A 23,053-nucleotide genomic window follows, 5' to 3' on the forward strand; every position below is an offset into this window, starting at 1 on the left:
GCTGAAGGCGGCATTGGTGGTCAGTGAAACAAGCAGCAGCAGCAGAGCCTAGGAGCTGGGATCTTACCTGGACCAGATTGGACTAGACTGCGGAGAGGGCTTAGGTTGCTGGCCCGCGGCCGCTGCAGGTGGCAGGGGCAGTCAGTAACGAGCAGCAAAAGGAGGTCAGAGCCCAGGTGCAGAGATCTGATCTGAACCAAATGACAGAGCGGCCCCAGGACTGCTGCAACCTAAAATTGAGAACAATGCTTTGTCTGCCTGACCGTCACTGCGGCAGTATAGGGGGAATGTGAGGGTGTAGGGCAACAATGCCTACTCTGTAGGCCAGCAGTACAAGATTACTATGTAGCTGGCAGTGGTGCAAGCTAGTTCAATGAAGAACAATATAGCGCCCTGTAATGTATTGTGAGTGTTGTTACAATCCATTTTTGGTATCAATCTTCGAACTCAAAAATTAGATTGACATGTGACATCCTCAGTCAAATGTTGACATTTGACCACGCCCCCAAACTACAGTAGACAAATGAACTGTCGAGATCAAGCCCATCATGTCATGAAAAAGACACAGAGCCTTGAAATTACAGAGACGTTTTGACCTCATCATATCACACAATACCCTCTGACTTGTCAGATCCTGTGCATTTCACAAAGTCCTGATTTGATGCCTCCATGAGATCATCCCAATATTACCCCTATCATATCATGCAAGGTTGCCATGCCGGCAGGCGCCTATGAAAGCCAGCCGTCAGTCTGCAGCCCCACATTCAGGCGTGAAATCACGCACTGGCACAACTCTCTATCATTTCATGAACGGCCAGTTTTAGTGTTGAGCAAGCATGCAGTTGATGCATGGACTTGTTGCTGCCGCCTTTCAGATAGCCCTGCATGTGGGAAGCGGAGTATGCCACAGCGCCACAAGCTGTGCCTGGGACGCTGCATGGCCGGCAGCTTGTGCACGGCTGCTGTGGACATTTTGGGCAGATGGCGGGTGAGAAGGCGGGTGTCGTGTATCTGCAGCGCATGCTCAAACTCCTTCACACCATCTGGCCATGGCACATCCCGATGATTCATGAAGCACGGGTATCGAACGACTCCAGCTCGCCCAGCCCAGTCAAAATCGATGAATCGCACATCCACGAGGCCGCCATCCACAATCCTGCATGCTTACAGAAGGGCACATCAGGCATATTGAAGGCAAAGGTAGCCAGACAGCGGATGCAACGTCAAAGCGAGCAGGCACCAGAAAACATCTGATGAACTTTCACGACCATGGTTTTGTCAATGCATTGCTGGAGGACCTCACAAGGCTAAGCTGGTCGTGACTCCTTGTCGCTGATCTAAGTGTTTGTGGGAGGCAGGCAACTGGATGCTAAGACGTGCAAGCACGCTTGCCTTGCACAGTTGTCATGCGCTTGCACTCACCTGACCATCACATTGCATGGGCGGCAATCTGCCAGCACCACCGAGCCACCATCAGGCAGGCGAAGCGCATGCACGCGATCCAGTGCAGCCAACACTGCAGGTTGCACACGAGACAGCTCTTCCGCGGACATCATGTCTAGGCGGGTCCATCCGTCCTCCTCAGCGAGCAGCTCCATTTCGACCTGCACAGTTCATTAGTGGGGCAAACCAGCTATGGCAACAAGTCAATGTTGCTTCAATGCTGTGCCTGGTGATGCAGTGTCATTGTGCCAGCAAGTTGAACAGTTGCACCCTACAAAAACATGACATTTCATACATGAAAGCTATGGCACAGCTCACCTGCATGAATCCTCCTTTCAGCTGCACTGTGTCATACAGCACTGGCGCAAGTCCGGTATCTGAAAGTGCCTGATGCACCTCAGTGCTGTACTTGGTCACATACTTGATCACTTTGGCCGTCTCAGTTTGGGCGTCGCGGGCAAAGAACAACAGGCTGTCAATGTTCACCAGATGCTGGACCTCCAACCACCTGCAAGTTGTGCCCAGGTTAATGCCATCGCAATACAAGCGAGTGCCCAAGAGTTCTGCATGCACACCCTGGCACACTATGCATGCTGGCACTTACCTGGCAGAGTTTGTCAATGGGTACGGCACAAAGTGCGCCGGTCGCACACCCAACGGCGATGCTGCATACTCCTTGCCCAAGCGAGTGACGCCATGCCTCAATGCCTCGAATGCCCGCGCCAACTGCTCCATGTAGGCAGGCTGGCCCGGCCGCAGGTCCAACATGGGGAACATTGGTGTCAGTGGCTGAAACGCCAGCTTGCCAACGAATGCCAGGCCACAGATCCTGCACAACAAAAGTTCTCACCTGGTGTGAAGGCTATCAGCAAGAAGATGTAGAACAGTTGACAATCAAGATCCCGCTAGATTAGATGGTGTGACATGCACTCTTCTCTGAACTGCAATCACAGAGTGCATTCCAAGCTGCTAGCGCGGTCTCACCAGAGCATGCAGCCAATGACCACCACCCCAAAGCATGGGGATGATGCCAGTCGGGACTTTGGTGCCATCCGGTTGAGCAAACAATAGTGGTAGGACATGATCTCCGCCGACGGATCAGAAGCAGTCCCAGTTGACATGTCCTCCTTGTACTCGACATGAAGAGAGGCAAACTGCATCCAAACATGCCGCGAATCAATGTGCCTTGCATGTAGAAGCACTGCTGTCCAACATCAGACTGGGCAAGAAACCCCAAGAGCATCACCAGTCAGTGAAAACTCATGACTACCAATGGCAGCACCTCAGGCTTGTCCAGACTATCAACGATGCTCCCACCAGTGGCACTGACGCCCTCGGTGAGACTGACACTGTAGATGTCCTTGCCCAGAAACCTCCCCAGAAGTCTGTTGAAGAGTTGCTGCCTGATCTTCTCATCTGCATAGAAGTCGGCGAGCATGGCACATGCCTCAAGCACAAAGTCAAAGGTGTCCGGAGAGGGCTGGATGCTGTCAGCGTCTGTCAGGAACTCCCCAAAGACCTCGTGGACCAGTGCCAGAGGTGGCGCCTGCACATTTTGCCGAAGTAAAGATTGAGCAAGTTTTTCACATGTTCCAAATTAAGTTTCCATGCAGGTCAGGATACATAAAGGACACAAAGCTAGCGGCAATGTAGCATACACCTTGCATGGACATCACATTTGGTAGGTGCACATCGTGCTGAGTAGATACCTTGGCACTGGCAGGCCGGCCTGAGAGGAAGAAAGGTGCGTTGATGCGGAGCTTTTGGAGCTCATTGTAGTTCTCAAAACTTGCTGCACTGGAGGGCGCCAACCCCAGCACGCCATACTTGTTTTTACCGAAGTAACCGGACGCCACTTCTGCAGCGGTTTGTGCTGCACGGTACAATCACTGCTCTCAGATCACAGACATGTGCCCCTGATTCACACGCATTGCTAAACAATGATACCCCAGAACTGCACAGCACTGACCAAGCTTGGTGGTGCAACTCATCAATGTGCAAAGCAGTACTCAAGCAAGAGTCACGCTGCAGAAGCAAGACCCGCATACCAGGACCGAGTTGAGCTGCAGATAGTCTGCATCCACGCTTGCATGGCTAAGCCAGAGCAAAATGCATGCTTAGTGACAGTTGACTTGGCACACCAGCCTATTGCCAGTTGCGTTCTCTGTCGTTAATTATATGCTGTGCAGCACCAGTCTGCACTAAAGCCCCCACAGTATGCCGCAGCGCCAGCTAATCGGCAGACTTAACACAGCGGAACCAGCACACAATGCGACAGTGGCAAAGTGGCATGGTTGAGACAGAAACAGCGGTATCCACTGCACTTGCATTGACCCGGATTGCTCGCACTACAAGCTGCTGAGGTCTGGAGTGCACTTACTTTGAGCAAAGCTGTATGCGGTGTACCATCAATACCTTGGGCTTTGCGGCTGACGTTGACCAGGATGGTGTCCCCGGGCTGGAAAGTGTCTATGGTGAGTCCCGCCCTGTCGCCTACTTGAAGGAGCCCCGGTGTTCCCTCGTCTGAGATTTCCACCAGATCAGCACCGAAAGCCTCCTCGACAGCAGCCCAGGCCAGTCTGCCACTGCTGTCAGGCTGAATGTCATACAACTTCAGCTTGTGCTCTTCTCCTGTCTCCTCCCACTTCAAGAGAACTACCTGTGTGAGCAGACAAGATCAAAGTCTGTGTGGTCCACCTGCCAGTTACAGAACTAGTAGGGAGGCAGCCAACCCACTGAGTCGTCACCTGGGCCACCCGTGATGTCATTTGGGAGTTCTGCCCCGGGAGACTTGGAACCTCGGAACCTCTTCAGGTCACAAGAATGAGCGACCTACAATCGCCATCCTGCACAATGCAACACATATTTGTTCAATCTTTGCTGCTGGGTGCCAGTATAACCACTGAAAGGTGCAACTCTGCACACCTTGAAGGAAAAGCACAAGAAACTGATGACAAGTACGCAACAAAGATTCAAAAGACTCGACATCTTTTACAATGCTGCTTGCAGTGTATATGGTAACACAATGGGGGATTTCACAACATTGTCTGAACGTTTTCTATAAATGCATCCTGATCCTGGGCCTGCTCAAGTGCCCCGGGCCTTCCTGTCCTAGGACTGGCCAAATAAATGTTGTTTGGCAAGCTAAACATGTAAAAACATAAAAATATCACAACGATCTGAAGAAATCCTAAATTGCAGAATTGCAGATCTGCTGCGCAATCTGCAACGTAAAAGGAGAGCAGATGGCTACAAGTTGTACCCTACAACAACTATCGGACACCTGTCGGACATTCACGGAGACTCAGCTCTGATTCTGAGGATATTAGAAGAGAGCAAGGAGTCACCTACAGCCTGGTGAGCGCTCTACGTTTGTAATCAGCCACATTGACAGGATTGGCAATAAGTGCAATACGCTATAAGCATTTGTAATCCGAGAGATCTGATTGCCATCTACTGCACAGGAGAGACCTTGGCTATCAAAAGAGATATCCTGGCAAAAATGGCACAACCTGGCGCAACCTTGTTTAGCTGGCTAAGAATTTTTGGGATTAGTAGATCAATTGATTTGGATCAATATGAGTAGAGTGTAGGCTTTGGCCTTGCAATTTGCGTGCACGTGGCAGTCAGTGGTCGTGTACGTGTGAGAGCCGGTTCCGCAGGCGCCGCAGGCCGGCCGGATCTGCCTCGTCTTCCGCTGCCCATATGGAGTAACCCGACCGAGTCACGTGGCACGTCATTCCCGCACGTGCAACCCATCTACAATCCAATCTATTAAATCACCTCCCACCTACTTAGTAGATCTCGATTTCTGCCCACTTGGAGCTAAGCTGCAGACTAATGAAGGCCCCGCAGATGTGGCTGCAGACGCCTTGCGTGTATGCCCTATGGCCTCTGGCTTTGGGTTTGCCGACCTGTAATAATAATAATAATAATAATAAGCTACTAGCTAGTAGATGATGATGACGTGGGCGGAAATCGAGATCTACTAAGTAGGTGGGAGGTAATTTAGTAGTTTGGGTTGTAGATGGGTCGCACGTGCGGGAATGACGTGCCACGTGACTCGGTCGGGTGACTCGAAATGGGCAGCGGAAGTCGAGGCAGATCCGTGACATGTAGATGTATGTAAAGTGAAGAAGGTGCGGAACAAGAAACCATGGCGTTCGCAAGGTCGGTCATGCCAAAGCCGGTGAGGCTGGGAACTTTCACGCAGTACTGGGAGCCGGGAGCGCAACCTGACAAGGTCCGGCAGCTGTATCAGGCGAATGTGGAGAGCCAGACGCCCTGGATCGTGCCATCCAGTGATGAGGTGCGTGAGGGGTCCGAATTCAGGGATGAACGGCTGTGTTTTTTTGTGAAGCTGTGCGCATCTGACACGGCCTCGGACAGGGTTCCGAGTCATCTGCAGGTGCCGGTGCTGAGGGACCGCCCAGAATGCCGTGTGAAGAAGTGTGAAGAATGTGAGATCTAAACGGGAAGGATCAGCTGGCACGAGCCGCAAGGGCATTACTGATTAGTCATGACTGGGATGCAAGGTATGTGACTGCACCTGCTCCAGATATTAAAATATCTTGCCCCGCGGCGGCAGCCTTCAATTGCTCTACAACTTCTCAAGCTGGAAGATTCGGCAATGGGTGCCGTCTTTGGCCTCTCTGCGTAAATACAACGATGGTGCCAAAAAAATTGCGCCCTAGGACCCAAATGGGTAACACTGCTATACAACTAATGTACCTACCTAATTATACTTTAAATGCCCAGCAACATTAACATATTAAGTCACGAGGAACGCTGATCAACTCCGCACGATTTGTGACTGAGCCCGGACTTGGCCGGCTGAGCACTCTGCCGGCACTAGCACGCAGCACATCCATTGGTAATTGGAGGCATGCATGCGTCATGCCTAGCAGCGCAGACACTGCAGCCCCTCAGTCGAGCTGCTCCGCTTTATCTTGGCCGGCTGTGGGGCCCACAGGGCTGCCGCCTTCCTTAGACCACTCATTGCTCCTGGCCTCCCGCTCTGGTGCGCTACCCTGAGCACCTGCATGAACAAGAAGAGCCCAATAGCAGATGAGCAGGCGTGTAGTGGTGGGAGTATGGGCTGACCCAGCATCAATGCCAGGGGCCTGGCTGCTTTTGAGACTGTTGAAGTTCTGCTTCCATGGGACATGCAAAAGCATCCTTGCACAGACGCATATAAAAAGCAAATCACGGGGCTCGATTGAAAAGTGCATATTCAAACATTACCTGTGTTGAAGTGGGATTGCTGTGGTTTCTGAGTATATACGTGATATAGTGCACTTGATCGTTGGGGCCGTTCTGCCCAGACCGCTGCTGAACAGCATAGGGGCCTCAACCAGGTGGTCTGGGCCGTGATCGATGTCCCGCCGCCTCATTTCACCATTGAGGGATAAGCGAGTAAGTGACCGGCCCCGGCCCCCGCGGGCATGCTCCGCCTCACAGAAGTCTGCATACATGGTCGCGTCCTTCCTGGCTTTCCTGAACCTCTGGCTGCCCACCCTGCTCTGTTTTAGCAGCCTGATGCCTCTGGCAGCCGGTGACAGCAGGTCGTGTCCTTCTGGCGGCAGGTCGTATCTGGGTTTGCTGAAGGCTGTCTTCTTGCATGTCTGATCTTCAGATGCTATGCAGAAGTCTGGCTAGTAGAGGAAGAAGCATTTGACAGTGACACATTGCCTGTATGAATACAGATCGTCCCAGCGGAATTCCATTTTTGACCAGACAAACAGGCATGCATTCTCTGCCACGCCTCTGCAAAGAGTCGAATGCCTCTGGAATTCCACTTCGAAGCCACTGTAGGGGTGCACGTGCACATATTTGCAGAGGGGAACCTTTGCACCTTGTCTGTTGCCTGAGTGCAGTGGCTGCCCATTCTGGTGCACTATAGTGCATCAGGGTTCCAGGGGTTGATGGAGGTTTAACGGGGTCTGGAGAACCCTAGGTGGGGGTTGGTGGAATATTTCCTGCACTGCTAGCTCCGTTGCCAACTTTGGCGCGTGAACGTTGGAGCACGATCATGGCATCGTCGTGCGGTGCAAGTTATCACTTGCGGTCACATTTCCCAATGCATATGTGATAAGTAAGTGATAGTGTGAATAAGCAAGTGGTTTTCTGCGGTACTAGTACTGTCGGCTTTTGGCAAGGCTGGACTTAGCTGCTTTTGTGCTCAGCATCCTTCCCACTTACCTCTCTTGTTGCAACAGAATGGCCACGGAATGCAATTCGGTAGGAAATGGCTGTCGGCTGCAAGTAATCATAGAACTGCGTGATGACAGAGATAGGAAAGGACACTTGTCACACCCTCCCGCATGTGTTGATCAATACCAGCAATAACGTGAATCGGGCCAATGAGTACCATATTGAGGTTACATAGATCATATCAAGACCAATGCACGATTGTATGAGATGGTAATAGCTCTGCAGAGGGATCGAAAAGTCCTTCGAGCGAATGCCTGAAGTATGCAGAATTCAGGTGGCTTCCTGGCTGGTGTCAAGGTATGGACTGTGTCACCATTCCTTTCACCTCGCTTCCTCAAATCGTTGCAAGAAGGAGATACATGGGCTGCTTGCAGACAAAGTGAATATTCTGGCCGTGTCAGATCTACTTTCTCACCAGCACGATCCCAAATGCCTCGTCCCGCACCAGAATTTGGGAGCCCAAGATCAAATCTGCTGGCGCCTCTGTCATCAAGGTGCATCATCTGCCTGGGTTGAATGTCCAGACACACCCTCAGTGTCCGTGTCTCTGGTGCTGCAGGACAGTTGATGCGTAATAGGCAATAGTGGGATGCATTTTTGCTCTTCTAGGATTGAGCAGCAGAGCATCCCATTCTGCCTGCTGCAAAGAGCATGCATGAGCAGGGCTTCTCATTTTAGGCTTGCTGGCATGGAACGGGCAGACTCAGGCAACTTGACAATCATGAAAGCTAAAAACTAATGCCTCCTTCACATTTTGGCCTGCTGTTGTGCATTACATGGTGACCAGAGACCAATCATTTAGCACCTGAAGAGGTGCCAATGTGCGCAGGCGTTGAATGATCCAGGACTGACGCATGTCATTGTTGGGGACAAGCTGGAGGGGCTCCAGGGCTTCCAGCCACCCAAGCGTGCCAAGATAGTGCAGGTGAGTCACAATCATGCACACTTCTCCTAGAAATGTATCGATGTCCTGCAGCAAATTGTTCATCCCTGGAAGCCACACTCCTAGTCCACATGAATGTGAAGCAGATGTTCCAGCGCTAGCCGGGAGTGATAATATGGTTCCCTCGTATGCTATTTGCAAGCCGTGTTGGATGGCTTGCGGGGGAACAAAATTGGTCTGGTCATGCACTTTTGACTTTCAGATCATGGCTGCAGCTGAGAATTGCGTCAGGGGACTCTAAATAGTTTGTGTAGCGTTTAGGCTAGAGCCCCCTGACTAAGTAGCATAAGTAGCAAAGGGGTGAAACTCAAATTTTGCATGTTCAGAATACCTGGCTGGAGGAATGCTTGTCTCTCCAGAAGCGGCTGCCGGAGGGATGTCACCTGATCAACGTCTCCGCTGCCGTTGCGCGCCAAATTGCAGGCGAGCAGCATGCCTACTCATGCTGACAAGAAAAACTGCAGCCCTTTCACCTGCCTGTCTGTCTGCAATCCCATGATGACGCAGAGTGGCCCCACCGACATCCCATTCAAGTCAGCGTTGGTGGGAAGTGTCTCATTAACGTCTCAGCACACACATTGCTCCCCACCATGTGCACCCCATCGGTCTGCAAGTCGGTGGAGGTTGACTCTCTACTGACTTGAGTGTCTGACTAGCTTTAGCGCTGGATGCTGTCTAGTATAGAACAGCGACTTTAGGATCCTGTGCTCTCACTGTGCAATGGGGCGTTGACGGGGATGCATGCCATGTGCGCAGAAGAAGATGCGGAGAGGAATCAGGCGAGGGGGCCGATGCGCAAGTACAAGAAATGGCTGGGGCACTGGCGGCCAGAGTACGACCACATCAAGACTGAGAGCGAGCTCATGCTCATGGTGCGCCTCATTCTTTCCGAGCTTCTCTTTTCACACATTTAATGGAACCAAATATGGAGTGTCAAATGAAGAGTAGTAGTAGTGCTAGTGCGGTGGCCGGCAAATGACCTCTGCACAAGGATCTGCATTCTGTAATGGTGATTAAAGAACAACAATTGTTCCGAATTACCCCTACGTTCTGCCGCATCAAGAAGATGTGAGCATCTCATGCGCCTGCAACTAATTTTCTGAGACACTCTAGCCAACATCATGTAGCTTTGGATGGGAAGGCTGTTGGAGAAAGTGCATGCTGGCTCGCAGCTAAACGCGAGTCTGACAGAGTTCCTGGATCCCCATCTGAGGTTGGGATTCCTCTTTCCCTCCATTTCTTGGGTGGAGGCCTGTTGTCAGATATTAGTCATGAGCGGTGGCATGCATGCATGCGCGCAGGCGGCGTACGATGAGAGGAACGACGAGCGAGTGGGCAACGGCGCCATTGTGAAAGCGCTGGTGGAAATGGAGAAGTACTGGGACGCTCTGGAGGTAATTGTCTTTCCGTGGTTTTCTGAAGGCATCGTTCTGTATATTACATAAAGGCATCTTTGTAGGTTTTTTGTGGCATCAATGTTGCTAAGCAACAAATAAGGGAGCAGTGTGGCATAATTGTGGCGATAAATAAATAAAAGGGAATTCTTGTGGCACCTGCATCACTCGAGAGTGGCATCACTGGCTTCTAAAGAAGTTCTCACATATTCAGGAAACCATGTTTCTACCTTTGTGAGTTGCTTTTCACCGAGACATTAATCGCGCATGATTCTCCATGATTTCATGCGCATTTGTGGCTTTCATTGAAATTTTGGAAGACATTTTATGCAGCCACATTGGCGTCTAGCTGAATACCTTTTGATCACTGATCTCTTTAGTATGGTTACTAATTAGTCAAAGCATGTTTTGCAGGGCGACTTTGTGCGCGAAGTAGCAGACCCTGGTCCGGATGAGCCTCCCACCCGCACGCAGCAAAATGTCAACCACAAAGTGCGCGCTGTTCACGGTCTTCAGCATTGTTTTGGCCTGTTTGAGCAGCTTTACAGCTGCCATGCGCCCCTGAGCGTGGCAGGAAACAGAACTTGCATCACAATGCATGCTTTTATGGGTACACGCTTTTCCTGCCGGAGGCAAGGTGCGTCTGCAGACAAGCTGCATGAAATGGCTGCCACATATCCTACCACTTGATGGGCTCGCAAAAATGGGCATGCGCAAGCTGTTGCCATGCCACTATGTGCGGAGTGTCCGTCCTGCAGATGTTGTCCGATTTCTACCGGGTCACAAATTATGGTGTCGAAAAGCACCGTCATTTCTGCTCATGTTTTGCTGCCCCTTCCAGGAGCCTTGCTGCCCAAGTGCATAAGGAGGGTGCCTTCTGTATAGAGGATCATTCCCGAGCCAATGCAGCAGAGGGGCCATGTGATTCTCTGGCCTTTAGCAACCAGATGACCTCTGAGAGGGGTAGTTGTATTACAGCATGCACCAGTTTGAGCTTAGGGAAAGGGGAAAATGGGTCTAGGAGATGTGAACTATCTGCCCATTTCAAGGGACATATGCAGAAATGGTTGTACTTCCAACAAAGGATTTGATGCAATGTGCCCGGGCATGCAGTCGCTTGGCTTCGCGCGGGCGGCGTCGGCTGTGCGCGCATGCGCGTTCAAGATCGAGCCGGGCACGCGGCCGGAGGACCTGAAGAACCAGCTGCCCTTTGTGGGCGGTGCGCGCGCGGTGCAGATCTGCGAAATTGCCGCCACCGGGACCACCCTGGAGCTCGAGCAGCACCGGTGAGTAGCTGAATACTAAGAGTTACTACTGTGCTTGCTCCACTTGCGTCTGATGCCACTCAAGTACGGTGCAGTCATGTATTTGCCAGTAAACTGCCCACGTCTGCGACATAACCACAACCTCAGGCCACTCTAAAAGCTCGAGCAGCACCAGTGAGCGCCCTCTCCAATTTCAACCTGATCTCTCTGCATCAGCCTTTCCGATTGGCAGAAGACTAGGAACCATCTGAGGGCACATCTCGAAGTAAAATGTGCTGCACATTGTGTGGTCCGAGGCATGCAGTGCCTTGTTCATGCACTATCGAGCCACTCTTTCCTGAAACAGCGAGTGGCCCCCAATCGATCCGCCTCGAGTGCAGGCACTTCCTGTGCAAGATTGCACATAACTACAATTTTGAAGTTGCCGGTGACGTGGCAGGCTTGATTGCTGGCATGTGACCCTGCCAATCGCCTTTTACCATATGCCTCTGAAAATTTCTGGGGGTTTGCAGGGCGGGCGTGCAGGTGTACAGCTCGCCGGACGCGAATGGGCAGCGGAAAATGTACGAGCATGCTGTGGGCAGCGTGGCTCGGCGGCAGTTCAAGAAGCTGCCGGGGGTCGGATCGGCCACCGCCAAACGATGGTATGACCTGGGGCTCAGGTGAGCGCTTTGTTACTCTTAACATATTCCATACCTGGATAACTGGACGTCGTCCAGCAAACGCTTGTCCTCTGAGGCAAGAAAACACCGCTTCAACAAAACCCATGTGTGAGTTCCAATGAGGAAAATGGCTGAGGACAGGAAAGAAGTTCAGATCTCATTGCCAGATTCCTTTGGCTACTTTGTACAAGAACCGCTCTCAAGGTGAAGAGGGCCAAGAAATATGGGTTTCCCACAACAGCGCTAAGGTGAACGGGCAGAAAACATGTGGCAGGGAGAGGAGTATTAAATATGAGAATCGAGACTGTGAGTATGTTGTGATCCCATCGCTTCGTACCTATATCCTCCACAGAATGGCCACTTATGCAGGGACCTGCGAAATGTCCAGGTGCATTGGCATGAATGAGCACAGCAGGTACTTGACTTTGGGATAAAGCTCCATGGCGAAAATTTAGTCATACTGGCAAGTGTCAGTGTGAGCCTGACGCCCAAATTATCTGTGCCAAATTAGGACGCTAGATGACGTGGCCGAGGCCGCAAAGCCGGGGGGCCCGCTGGCGATAGGGGGGGTGGCCCCCCTGACAGTGGCGCAGGCGTTCTCGGTGGCGCACCGGGGGGACCTGCTGGAGACCTGCACCGAAGATGATGTCGATGAAATGCGCCGCGAAGTGTTGGACGCCCTCACCACTGTCGCCGGTGAGGCATGCTGACTCGTGCTGACTCACCACCAAGACTCATCATGACACTTTTTCACAGCACACTTCGCTGAGATAGTGATTCATCCTCTTGACGCATGATTGACTGCTGTGCTGGGTTAGTGCTAGTTGCCCCTGAACAGGGCAAGTGAAAGGTGAGCAGAAAAGCAATGATCACTGTGGCTGACGAGTCATGCTGATTCAATAACATCAGCCGCGCGATGCATGCAGCCACCAGACTTGGCAGAACAGCGAGAGACACTTGTGCACAGTCACTCTCATTCTTCTTTTGGCCTGCCCGCTTAGTAATTGGGTGAACCCACATTGGGTGAACCCACAAGCAGTGGGAGTGAGCCACCTTGGGCAGTGATTCACCTGACTGTCAGTTGTTGAGTCAGCTTGAGTCATGACAATCATCATTCGCTGATGCTGCACAGGCAACGGGTGGGTTTTGCAGATCGTGGGCGGGGCAGCAAGGGGCCTCGCCTCGCACGACGCAGACTTTGTCGTCTCGAACAAGGAAACGTGCGCTCCTCTTTCCTGTCGGCCCTGGTGCTCTTTGCCTATGACATGTGGAGCCATGACAGCTGTGCAGGTGGCATGCTGCCAAAAACACATGCGCATGGTTCAGGATCCTGTGCTGCTACCATAGCTTCGCGAGCCAGTGGACTTGACCACATTCTCAAGACACAGTAAAATCAGTTATGACTGCCAAGCCACCAACCTCAGTTCTTGCAATGCGGGACCTTGTGGAGAGTGTAAAAGTCTTAACCACTTATGATGTGGCATCGTGTGATATCGAGATAATCCAATAGCTGGTAGCGGTTATATACCACTGATTTAAGAAGTCTGAAGTGCAGCTGAAGGTGCTGCACTGGAGGGAACGCCATTGGACGACAGTCCCTGCACCTGCATGACATGTCACTCGCATATATGCATGCAATCAGTCAGTCGTAATACCTAAGTATTAAATATAGTGAGTGCTCAATATCACACTTTGCAGGTCGACAGAGGGCATTGGAAACCTGCTGTATGACGAGCTGTGCGCGCGGGGCCGCCTCTTCCCCAAGTCAGAGGCCATGTGCCTGACGCAGGTGTTTCCCACTCCTGCCTCACGATCAGGCATCGCTGTGTTCTTGAGATCCATGTTTGCCGTGTCCTCCCTTGGATTGCTGGCGCTGGCTCTGTGCGCAGTAATGTAGGCAAACAGCTTCCAGTCAGTACCATATCTCCATACCTCACCCTGCTGTCTCATGCACAAGCCCCTTCTGCCCCTGCACTCTCACCTCGCCGGCATTACGTGACCTTTGCATCATTGACAGCTGTCAGACAGCTGTCAGTGCTGGCTTTTGGGTGGGTGGCAGGTTCTCCCCTGGAATTCTGACCAGCACTGTGTGCAATCGGCCCCGGTTGGCGGGGGCCGGTACAAATACTGAGCACCGTGCCCGCGGTTGATTGAGTTTTGCTTGGATCTGGCGAGTCCATCAAGGGGTAGGATTTTGGCAGCCTTTACCGCAGCTTGTCTACAGACGCACCTTGCCTCTTGGCAGGGAAAGCGTGTAATTATAATAATAGGTGCCGAGATAGGCTGAGCTGTGGCTTGGATAGGCGTGTAATAATAAAAATGAAATTATCTGTGTGCAATGTGCAGTCATCGCGCATGCCCACCCACCTGCAGTCGATGCGGGAGGAGGTGTCGCGCAAGCAGACAGCCTCCTTCTTCACCCTGCACAACCTGTCAGCAGACCGGTGCGCTTCTCACTGCTGCCTATCCAGCCGTCTTAAGCCACCAAATGTGGCAAGCAAGGCTAGTGTGGCAGAGAAATGTACTGTGCCCAGGGGGCTCTTCAGGGATCTGGGTAGAAACATGGCAGTGGTCAAGAGCATAAGTGTCATCAGCATAGGGCTCTGAGTAGTTTTTGGCCAGATGTGCATGTCAGCTGCTGGAGGGTCCAACCGAGTGCATTGCATGGGCAATATTCCCACCGGCTCTCCCGTGCTCCAAGTCTTCCTTCCACTGACCCCCCTTGGTCCTGATGGCATGCGAGGTAGAATGCGCGCACAGAAAGATAGTTGCCAAACATGTGGTATTGCCAGCGCAAGATTCAACGGCGCGTGCTCAGGCACCCACTGCGGAGCAAGCCATGCAGCAATTTGCAATTGGATGACTGAGGAGCTTGCTGACTGTGTGGTCCAATCTGCAACAGGAAGCTTCGGAAAGATGCCTCACATGCTGATTCCCGTACAGGCATGACCATATCAATGACAATATCCTCGTTGTCTTGCAGAACAAAAGGTGCCTGACATCTGAAATCGCGTGCAGGCACGATCACATATTCGGCAACTACCTGACGGAGGCCGGCAAGGTGCGGCGGCTGGACGTGATCATAGCACCGCCTCAGGAGCGCGCCGCGTGCATCCTGGGCTGGACCGGGTCCCGCCAGTACCTGCGATTCCTGCGCCAGTACGCGGCCGACCGCGGCATGCACCTCAACTCTCATCGGTGCGCGCAAGTCAAGCCAAATCATACCGACAGCTCAGTACTCTTCAGAAAGCTGCAAACCTCACGGGCTAGTGTGGGTGACGAGCCTGCTTGCATGGGTACATGTGCTGCTTTGAGATGTTTCAGCCAAGAGAGGGTGCAGGCATCAAGAGAGAGCAAGCGTCAAGGGAGGGAGGAAGGGCTGCCTTGCACATGTTACCCAGTGCATCAATAATACAAACATTCTGGCCCGGGAGCATTGTCGATCACATTGTATACATGCAGTCAAGTGATGCTAGCAAATGGGCTCAAGCACAGAGCACGTGGCCACCTGCAGGCATAATGCAGCGTACAAGCATCTCACAGCTCCATTTCCTGTGCGGTGCAGGATCATGCGCAGGGTAGGGAACACAGCGATAGTGGTGCCGGACGAGGGGCCCCCGCTGGACCGGGACGGGACCCCCCGCTGGCCACCGGGGTGGGGATCCGGCAGGACGGTGGAGACCGAGGCCGACATCTTCGAGCTGCTGGGGCTCCCCTACCGCCCGCCTCACGAGCGCAACGCCCCCTGAGGGTTTTTGTTGAGAAGGGATGTGGCCTATGTTTACAAGCGAGTTCTAGCCTGCCTGCTAGGTGAACACGTGCAGCAGAAAGGGGATCAGCAGCACAACCTACCGTCAGTGCCTGTATAAGCTCGCAAGCAAACAGAAAGACAAGGCTGCAAGTGCCAGAACAAATGACCTATATTTGCCTTGGCCGGGACTGCCACACAAGAGAAACGCCCCCTGAGGGTTCCCAGGGCCAGGGGTTTGAGATAACTCCCCGCCGGCCGCCCCACGAGCGCAAATCCCCTTGTGGTTTTTTGGGAGCCGGGGGTTTGGCAATTTTCCCTACCAGCAGCCCCACGAGAGCAATCCCCCCTGAGCGTTTTGCGTGTCAGGGGTCGAGGATTTCACCTGAGCCGCCAAACTGCACAATGTGAGTGCTCGTGCTATCTATTATTATTTTGCGTATTTCTTATCCTCAATTCTCATCCTCTTATCCTCAATTCTTTTTTAGTCGTGTGTATGTCATTGGAAGAGTCTGCAAGGCTTACGTGAGGCATGAGAGGGTCCACTTCAATAACAAATGCATAACAGGAAAAACACTTTCATGCTGGCGTGCTGGCAAAGAAGAGTTGAACAGGTGTTGCCAAATGCCCTCTGAGGATGTGTGTTTTTAATTTTAGCTGATAATTGTTGGTCTTGCGTACATGAAGCTCTGCTCTACTTGTGGCGTTTGTGTACATGTTGGGACCTAAGGCCGAGATCCTTTTGCTGCGCCGACAAAACGCCTCTTTCAAAGTGTCCGTATACTTTACCAGCCTAGCATTGCTTGCAGCACGTGTGAGTGTTATGGGGTTGGTCCTCTGTGGATGTTTTCGAACAACAAAAGTGCTGGTAACTGGATTTCTCTGCCTTGGCAATTCTTTATTAGGTGTCAGTCAGTCGGGGTGAGAGCATGTGTCAGGGGTAGCGCTAGCAGTGTGACTTGAGTGAAAAGCTTGCTGGATCAGTTTAGACATCATTCTTGATAGAGCCTGGCATATATTTTGTGCCACAATAGGATGCAATCAAGAAAGCGATAGCGGAAAGCTTTCACGAATTTAATCTTTATTGTGTTCTCTTGTGGCAAAGCAGTCGATCTTGCCAGGTTGTGTAACAAATGGTATTCCTATGGATGGGCGTGTTTAAATCACACGGGGTTGGGCACTACTGTCGGTGTTGTCAGGATCAGCCCGCAGCCTGTATGGGCTACATGGCTGTCCACCTGGTAGTCAGGATCCGTCACTTCTGTCCTTAGGTCATGATCAGTCATAGCTGACCCTGGAACCTGTATGTAACCCTCTGCACGTTGCAGATTGTTACACCGTTGCTGCTCATAGAGGGTGTCCCCTGAACAGGCAGCTCTTTCCCCGCCTGCTGCTTTTTTCGGCACACGGACTTCATTGAATGGTGGAAATTTTTTATTAAGGATAGGAAATCGTATTCCAGAATGCAGGGTGGCATAAGCTGCATGCAGAAACCCTGGGGTCATTTGGCCATGTTGCAGTGCAAAGTTGTATGCGCGAACGATTCTTACATTTGTACTCACATGCACTCGCAAGCGCGTTGTGGATCCTGATTTTCTTTGTAAAGAAAGTCACTTTCTTTGCCGAGCCTTGAAGGATCACAAGTCTGGAGTGTGATGTACAGTGCGCTGCAGTGCTTGTATCGCAGACCTGATTGTGTAACGTTTCAGAAAATGATCACGCACCGGTATTGCAAGTGAAGATCCCCTGGCCTGGAATCAAGGTCCAATTGCCTACGGGTCTCCCCGAAGAGCTCATGGTTCCCACACCATCACCGTGGCTAAACAATTTCCAGCGCTGTGCCAATATTTGCATACCCATTCAAGCTGGGGTTTGAGGGCTTCCAGCCACGGGGATGGATGATTTCATAAATGTCGTACACTTCAGCGGTGCCAAATGATTTCTCTGGCACTTCCTACTGAAAAAACACGAGTTCTGAATAAACCAGAGGTAGATTCACAGATTGTTCGTATACAGGCCTAGCTCCTACTCTGTTATCCTCAGGCCACCATCGTCAGAATGACATAGCTGGTGGTGGCTGCAAAGAGGAGCACAACGGCACCCAGGCAGAGCACGCTGGCCAGCAAGATGCCATCAGGGACTGGCTGAAACTCGGAGTCTCTTGTATCCTCCAAGGGTACAACAAATTCCTTGCTGTACCCGAAGCTCTCTGCCACTGATAGAGCTGTTTGAACCGACCTGCTCAGCATGCATTAGGTCAGCCACGACAAATCATGGGAATGGATAGCCATGGCGCAACATACACTCAGTATTGTTTGCACCACCTGGGAGAGTCACCAACGATGCTGCACTGGTCATCAATGCGCCTGAGCACGATCAGACCCTCCCAGGGCTCGCAGTCTGCAACGAAATCACGGATTTAAGACTTTCCTTTGTCATTCTGGCGCAGAACATCATCAGCAGATGCAGGGACAGCCTCGTATGAGCAGCCCCTGTCTGCATCGTCGTCTGCATCGACCAGCCGTGGTATCAACAGCGGCTGCATCGACATTGCTGCCACCCAGTAGCAAACTTTTCGCCTTCATCATATTCCAGCTCTCATTTTGAAGCAACCAGAAAGACTTGTCACAGCCCGCGGTAACAACAGGGAATGAGAAGGGAATATCCGGGACGGTTTCGTTTCCGACGGCAGACGAGATTGTTGCAAGGCAAAATGGGGTCAGTCACTGGGCGAGTCCCAAGAAGGGGTGGATCAGGGAGTCCGAATCTCCAGATTTCGCCAAAATCCTGGCGAATCTGCCCGAAAAGGGACCAAATCTTAGGTGAAGTCCTGTTTTGGCTTGACATCAGGCGCCGCGTCAGTGATCGTCATGACGTTAATGAGGTCAGCGAGGCGATTGTTCTTGCGTAGTTCCTCGTCTTATGAATGAGACTTGGTAGGACTCTTGTTTCCGGCGACCAGACCCTTCAGCTCGCTTCAACAATCTCGAGCAGGGCAGCCCGCACCGGGGATTCTGAGACGCTTATGACGGCTCGAGCGCGTTGAAGCTCGTCCAAGCATTCGAGCAGCCGACGCGAAATTTCCACGATGCAGGGTATCAAGACGGATGCTGGCGTGCTCTTTGAGGTGAGACGGTGCTTAAGAAGCTGCCGGGGCTCGGCGCGTGGGTCACTATGGAAAGCAGCTCCCCACACCTAGGCTCCACCTTAGCTGCACTGTAATGCTGGTTTGTGTCGTCAGGTGGAAGGAGAGGAGCCCATCAATGCTTCATTGGATGACAATGACAATCCGAGGTACCAGACAGACAGCTTTAGGATGCTCTTCATGAAGGTAGGGCCACATCTTTGCTGGGCACTTTATGATGTCAAGATTCATAGCGGTATGGCAAGCCCGTATCCCCCCCAATTCGCATGTGTCTGAATGCAAGGCACATGTGGCGTTGTAAGGCTGTATTTGAGATGTTGTTTGGAGTGAAATGGTGCAAGAAGTGCTTTTCCTGGCCAATTACAGGTCCTGCCTTGCTGCAAGCGATTTGTGCACGACTGGTCGGACTGTCCCTTCTCGCACCCGGGGGAGAAGGCGCGCAGGAGGGATCCAAAAGTCCACCAGTACACTGGGATCGCATGCCCCGACATGAAGAAGGTATGGACGGCAGGACATTTGCTCAAGCGCGTACGACGCGTTATTTGGCGGAAGGACCTTGGTGCTCGGACGAGCGTTTCCGTGGATGTGGGGTCGTTTATTAGCACGTTTGAGAACCCTCTGGGCAGCCTGCAAGCCGGGAGCTGTCCCTGCGTTGTGTCCTGGGCAGCTGGACTGGCCTTCCCGTTCGAGACAGCAAATATCTGGGCGCCTGTGGGCAATAAAATCGTTTTCAGACCTGCTGGCCATGCTCTTGTTGGGTCAATGCAAAGGCTTTGGCTAGGAGGGGCGTCGGAGAGGCTGCTCCTCCGTTTACGAGCGTGTGAGCTGTGCTGACGTTTTGACCTTGTCGTGGCGGTTTGAGAGGCCTGTATGACATTTTTAAGAATATAAAGCGGGTACTTTTGGTGGCGAGACACCAGGGTACCCGAAAGAGATATTCAACATTGTCGGAGGGCCTGAAGGGTGTATATGTGCTGGTTTTCCTTGAAACCACGAGTGCAACTGTCGTGATGCTGTGATCCCTGCACAGACTGGCTCGTGCCCAAGGGGAGACAGGTGCCCCTACGCCCACAATGTCTTCGAGTACTGGCTGCACCCCACCAGGTGAGCTGCAGGGCCCCTTTTGCACTTCCCCCTTTCTCTGATGGGCTTGGTGTCGATGCCCACTTGCACCCACCTAATAATTTCAGACCACCCAGTGAACCCACTCTGTCTACAAATGCGTCAATTAATCACCGTGCCTCTAGCAAAAGGTAGGAGTGGGGAGTCAGCAGCTGGGAGCAAGGCAGGCACATAGAGATGCCGTGAGGCTCGGCTCAGACGTGGAGCTTATGGATATCTTGTATGCGCCTGATCAGGTACCGCAGCCAGCTCTGCAATGACGGTCCCAAGTGCCGGCGCCGCGTGTGCTTCTTTGCGCACACCATCGATCAGCTGCGCGTACCTTCTTCCAAACCCATCTCCTCCAGCGATGCCCCCGACTTGCAGGTACCAGCAACAAACCCGCCAAACACCAGAGTAATCTGACCTTCTGGCACTGATGAGAAAGCGCCTGCTTTCATCTGGCACCGGAGCTTGTCTCCTTAATCGCTGAAATGCAGGACTTTGTGCCGTTGCCCAGATGCGGTCGTTCTGTGAGATAAATAATGGTTGGAGATGGGTGATGAACTGCGGTGGATTAGGATGGTGAAGTGGGGCGTTATCGGAGGTCTTTGTAATGGCAGCGGCGGTTCTTACAATTGGTGTTGTGCGCACGCAGCCGGGGCAGATGGAGGTGGGAACGCTGCCGCTGCCGTCGGAGCCGATCTCGGCCGCGCCTGTGCCGGCGGATGCGCCCTACATCCACTCGCCGTCCACCGCGCACGAGCCGCTTGTGCGCAACATGAGCATGTCGACCGCGAGCACCTCCGGATCTCTGGAGCTGCCGCCGCGGCCCTCCATGGAGTCCGAAGCCGCCAGCAGCTCAACTTTTGCCGGCGCGCAACAGGTGCGCAAAAGTGTCAGTATATGTTCTGTACCTCCGTGGGGAATGGCGAACTGATCTAGAAGGTTGTTGTTTGTCTTTGATAAATGCAGGCAGCAAAAGCAGTTTTGCAACGGGCCACAAGGTTGCTTTGTGTTTTTTGGCAGCGGGGACTGGATGCAGAAAGGCATTTCTGCATCACTCACGGGAGGAGCATCGCCTGACAGATTTTTGACCGAAATATATATTTCTGCACGCACACAGGGGAACGTGTAATGCAGCTGCAGACCCTAAGGCTTTGGACCGTAAGGTTACTCGCGTGGCAAGATGCATGGTGCACACTGCTTACTGACAGTGCGAATGGTACGCCTGCAAAGGCTGTGCAGACTGTGAGCTTCGCGCCGCCCGAGGGATTCATGGACGTGGACCGCAGCGACAAAGCAACGGCGGCCGTCTCCGGCGCTGTTCCCTCCACGGCCGACGCCAATTCTGGCGCGGCCCTCGCTGACGTGGCCGCCAGCCTGGCAAACGTGAAGAAGGTGATCCGCAGCGGCGCAGCGGACCGCTACCAGGTCATCGACATGCTGACTAACCTGCTGCGCGAGACGCTCCAGGTGAGTTGCCCAGGATTTTCTCACTTAGCGCTCAACACCTCATGGCTTTGTGCATGTGGACACTGCATCAGCTGCGCTCAGGGGAGTGTATGGAAGACTGTAATCCTGCTTGACTGACGCTAGACTTGTTTTGCGCTGTCGAGCCCAATTCACGACTATGCACTATATTGCTATTGTCTGCCATTCTTCATACTAGCTTGTCTCAAGCATAGCTGCCTGCTAGCAGGCAGAGCGGTCAGCTGGGATAGCTCTGTTTGCATCCAGCCCGAGTCCCACAAAATCAAATCAAACTGTACCTAATCACTAAGGCCTTATTTTTATTGTCAATGTGCAGGATACACCAGGAGCCAGCGCTCTGGACGCGCTGCGTCTGGCGGCCAGCGCGGGGGCCGACACATCCAATGCAACCCCCGCCGACCCCTTCACGGCAGCTTCCAAGAGCTCTTTCGACGCCCCCTGGTACGTGTTACACACCCCTGGGCTCATTCAAGTTCTCATAGCAGGGCTTGCATCTGTTGTTCACCAAACTCGCGCATTTGCCGTATCCTACCAACACAGACACCGCTGTCTCAGAGCGTTTAGTCGCCGCACACTCAACACAGTACTTTTGATCCCAATTGTCTGGGTGCTTCATGTGGCCTGTCGGAACACACAGGCTTGCAGCCTCCTGGACGTGAGGTTGTTGTGTGTCTCACACACTGTGCTGATTTCTGCGCAGGCCCGCAGAGGACGCGGCTGCGGTGGAGGTGGCCGGTCAAGCGCCTTCGGCGGCTGCAATCAGCGCGGCGCTGAGCGCGGCGTTTAGCGGGCAGATGTCGGTGTCGGCCGCCGCGGAGGGCGCGCCATTGGAGACGGCCGCGGCTGCGGCGCAGCCGCCGCGCAGCGGCCCGCTGCTGCTGCGCGGAGGGCTGCCTTCCGTGCAGCTTCCGCTGGGCGAGGGGCTCCTGGGCAAGGCCCCCGGGGCCCCCCGGCAGAGCTCCGCCCCCGACGCCCTCCTCTCCGCCAGGTGCTTCATTCCCCCCTTTTCCCCTTGCACATAAATCCTGCCTCTTCTAGAAGTCTTTGTTCGGATCAAAAGTTAAGGATATGATTCTTAAGATTGCGAAGTCTGTAGGCATGCTTGAAAAGTAATCCTTCTGCCAAGGAGCTCAGTCCAGGACGTAGGCCAGTAGCAAAGGGTAAAATGAATGGCTTCTCGGACACCTGGAAGAACGGATGTAAGAGGAGGAATTGTGCTGGAGTTGGGATGGGCTGTGGCTCATGTGTGTGTCAATTGGTGTCGCAGGTCGCAGGGGCCGATGCGTCCGACGACGACGGACGGAAGCTGCGCGCAGCTGCCCCAGCCGTCACGCGTCCTGGACCTGGGCAGCCGCCGCGCAGCTGCCGCCAGCAGCTCGCACATGCAGGCAGCTGCCGTGCAGCAGCAGCAGCACAAGCAGCAGGCCGTGCAACAGAGGCAGCAGCAGCAGCGCCTGATCCAGCAGCTGCAGCAGCGCCGCGCTGCCCTGCTGTCACAGGGTCTCTACAAGCGAGGTGCGCAGCCGTCTCATTCACTTCTCCCTCTCACTTTGCACTACTGCTTATGCTCATGTAAGGCACTCAAATATCCTTGCTTTATATGGTCGTGTCTGCAAGCTCCTGAAAAGGGTCTCTGCAGCATCAG

The 23,053-nt window shown here is 53.0% G+C and overlaps 5 protein-coding genes across 5 annotated transcripts; 3 read left to right on the forward strand and 2 right to left on the reverse strand.

Annotated features, from left to right (window-relative positions):
* Positions 1 to 729: 729 nt before the first annotated feature.
* On the reverse strand, positions 730 to 5,183 carry COCSUDRAFT_63359 (hypothetical protein; the record flags this gene model as incomplete). Its single annotated transcript, XM_005647453.1, has 10 exons — positions 730 to 750; positions 958 to 1,156; positions 1,423 to 1,604; positions 1,762 to 1,951; positions 2,048 to 2,272; positions 2,428 to 2,597; positions 2,726 to 2,989; positions 3,153 to 3,316; positions 3,859 to 4,102; positions 5,085 to 5,183. 10 exons carry the CDS (start codon positions 5,181 to 5,183, stop codon positions 730 to 732), a joined length of 1,758 nt encoding a protein of 585 aa, XP_005647510.1.
* Positions 5,184 to 5,599: 416 nt separating this feature from the next.
* On the forward strand, positions 5,600 to 5,914 carry COCSUDRAFT_63360 (hypothetical protein; the record flags this gene model as incomplete). Its single annotated transcript, XM_005647454.1, has 2 exons — positions 5,600 to 5,752; positions 5,852 to 5,914. 2 exons carry the CDS (start codon positions 5,600 to 5,602, stop codon positions 5,912 to 5,914), a joined length of 216 nt encoding a protein of 71 aa, XP_005647511.1.
* Positions 5,915 to 6,368: 454 nt separating this feature from the next.
* COCSUDRAFT_63361 (hypothetical protein) lies at positions 6,369 to 6,917 on the reverse strand (the record flags this gene model as incomplete). The annotated part of the gene is made up of 2 exons (XM_005647455.1): positions 6,369 to 6,481; positions 6,770 to 6,917. 2 exons carry the CDS (start codon positions 6,915 to 6,917, stop codon positions 6,369 to 6,371), a joined length of 261 nt encoding a protein of 86 aa, XP_005647512.1.
* COCSUDRAFT_41973 (Nucleotidyltransferase) lies at positions 6,916 to 15,669 on the forward strand (the record flags this gene model as incomplete). The annotated part of the gene is made up of 14 exons (XM_005647456.1): positions 6,916 to 7,007; positions 7,882 to 7,930; positions 8,486 to 8,581; positions 9,379 to 9,471; positions 9,901 to 9,993; positions 10,408 to 10,485; positions 11,107 to 11,279; positions 11,771 to 11,920; positions 12,432 to 12,616; positions 13,053 to 13,140; positions 13,619 to 13,709; positions 14,267 to 14,364; positions 14,939 to 15,118; positions 15,486 to 15,669. The coding sequence occupies 14 exons, from the start codon at positions 6,916 to 6,918 to the stop codon at positions 15,667 to 15,669; spliced, it is 1,650 nt and encodes a 549-aa protein (XP_005647513.1).
* A 3,501-nt stretch (positions 15,670 to 19,170) lies between these two features.
* On the forward strand, positions 19,171 to 20,340 carry COCSUDRAFT_15840 (hypothetical protein; the record flags this gene model as incomplete). Its single annotated transcript, XM_005647457.1, has 3 exons — positions 19,171 to 19,311; positions 19,844 to 19,917; positions 20,172 to 20,340. Coding segments are annotated over 3 exons (384 nt in total), but the record flags the coding sequence as incomplete, so codon positions are not given.
* Between the last annotated feature and the right edge of the window lie 2,713 nt (positions 20,341 to 23,053).

Source organism: Coccomyxa subellipsoidea (assembly GCF_000258705.1).
Source record: "Coccomyxa subellipsoidea C-169, whole genome shotgun sequence".
Lineage (NCBI taxonomy): Eukaryota > Viridiplantae > Chlorophyta > Trebouxiophyceae > Coccomyxaceae > Coccomyxa > Coccomyxa subellipsoidea.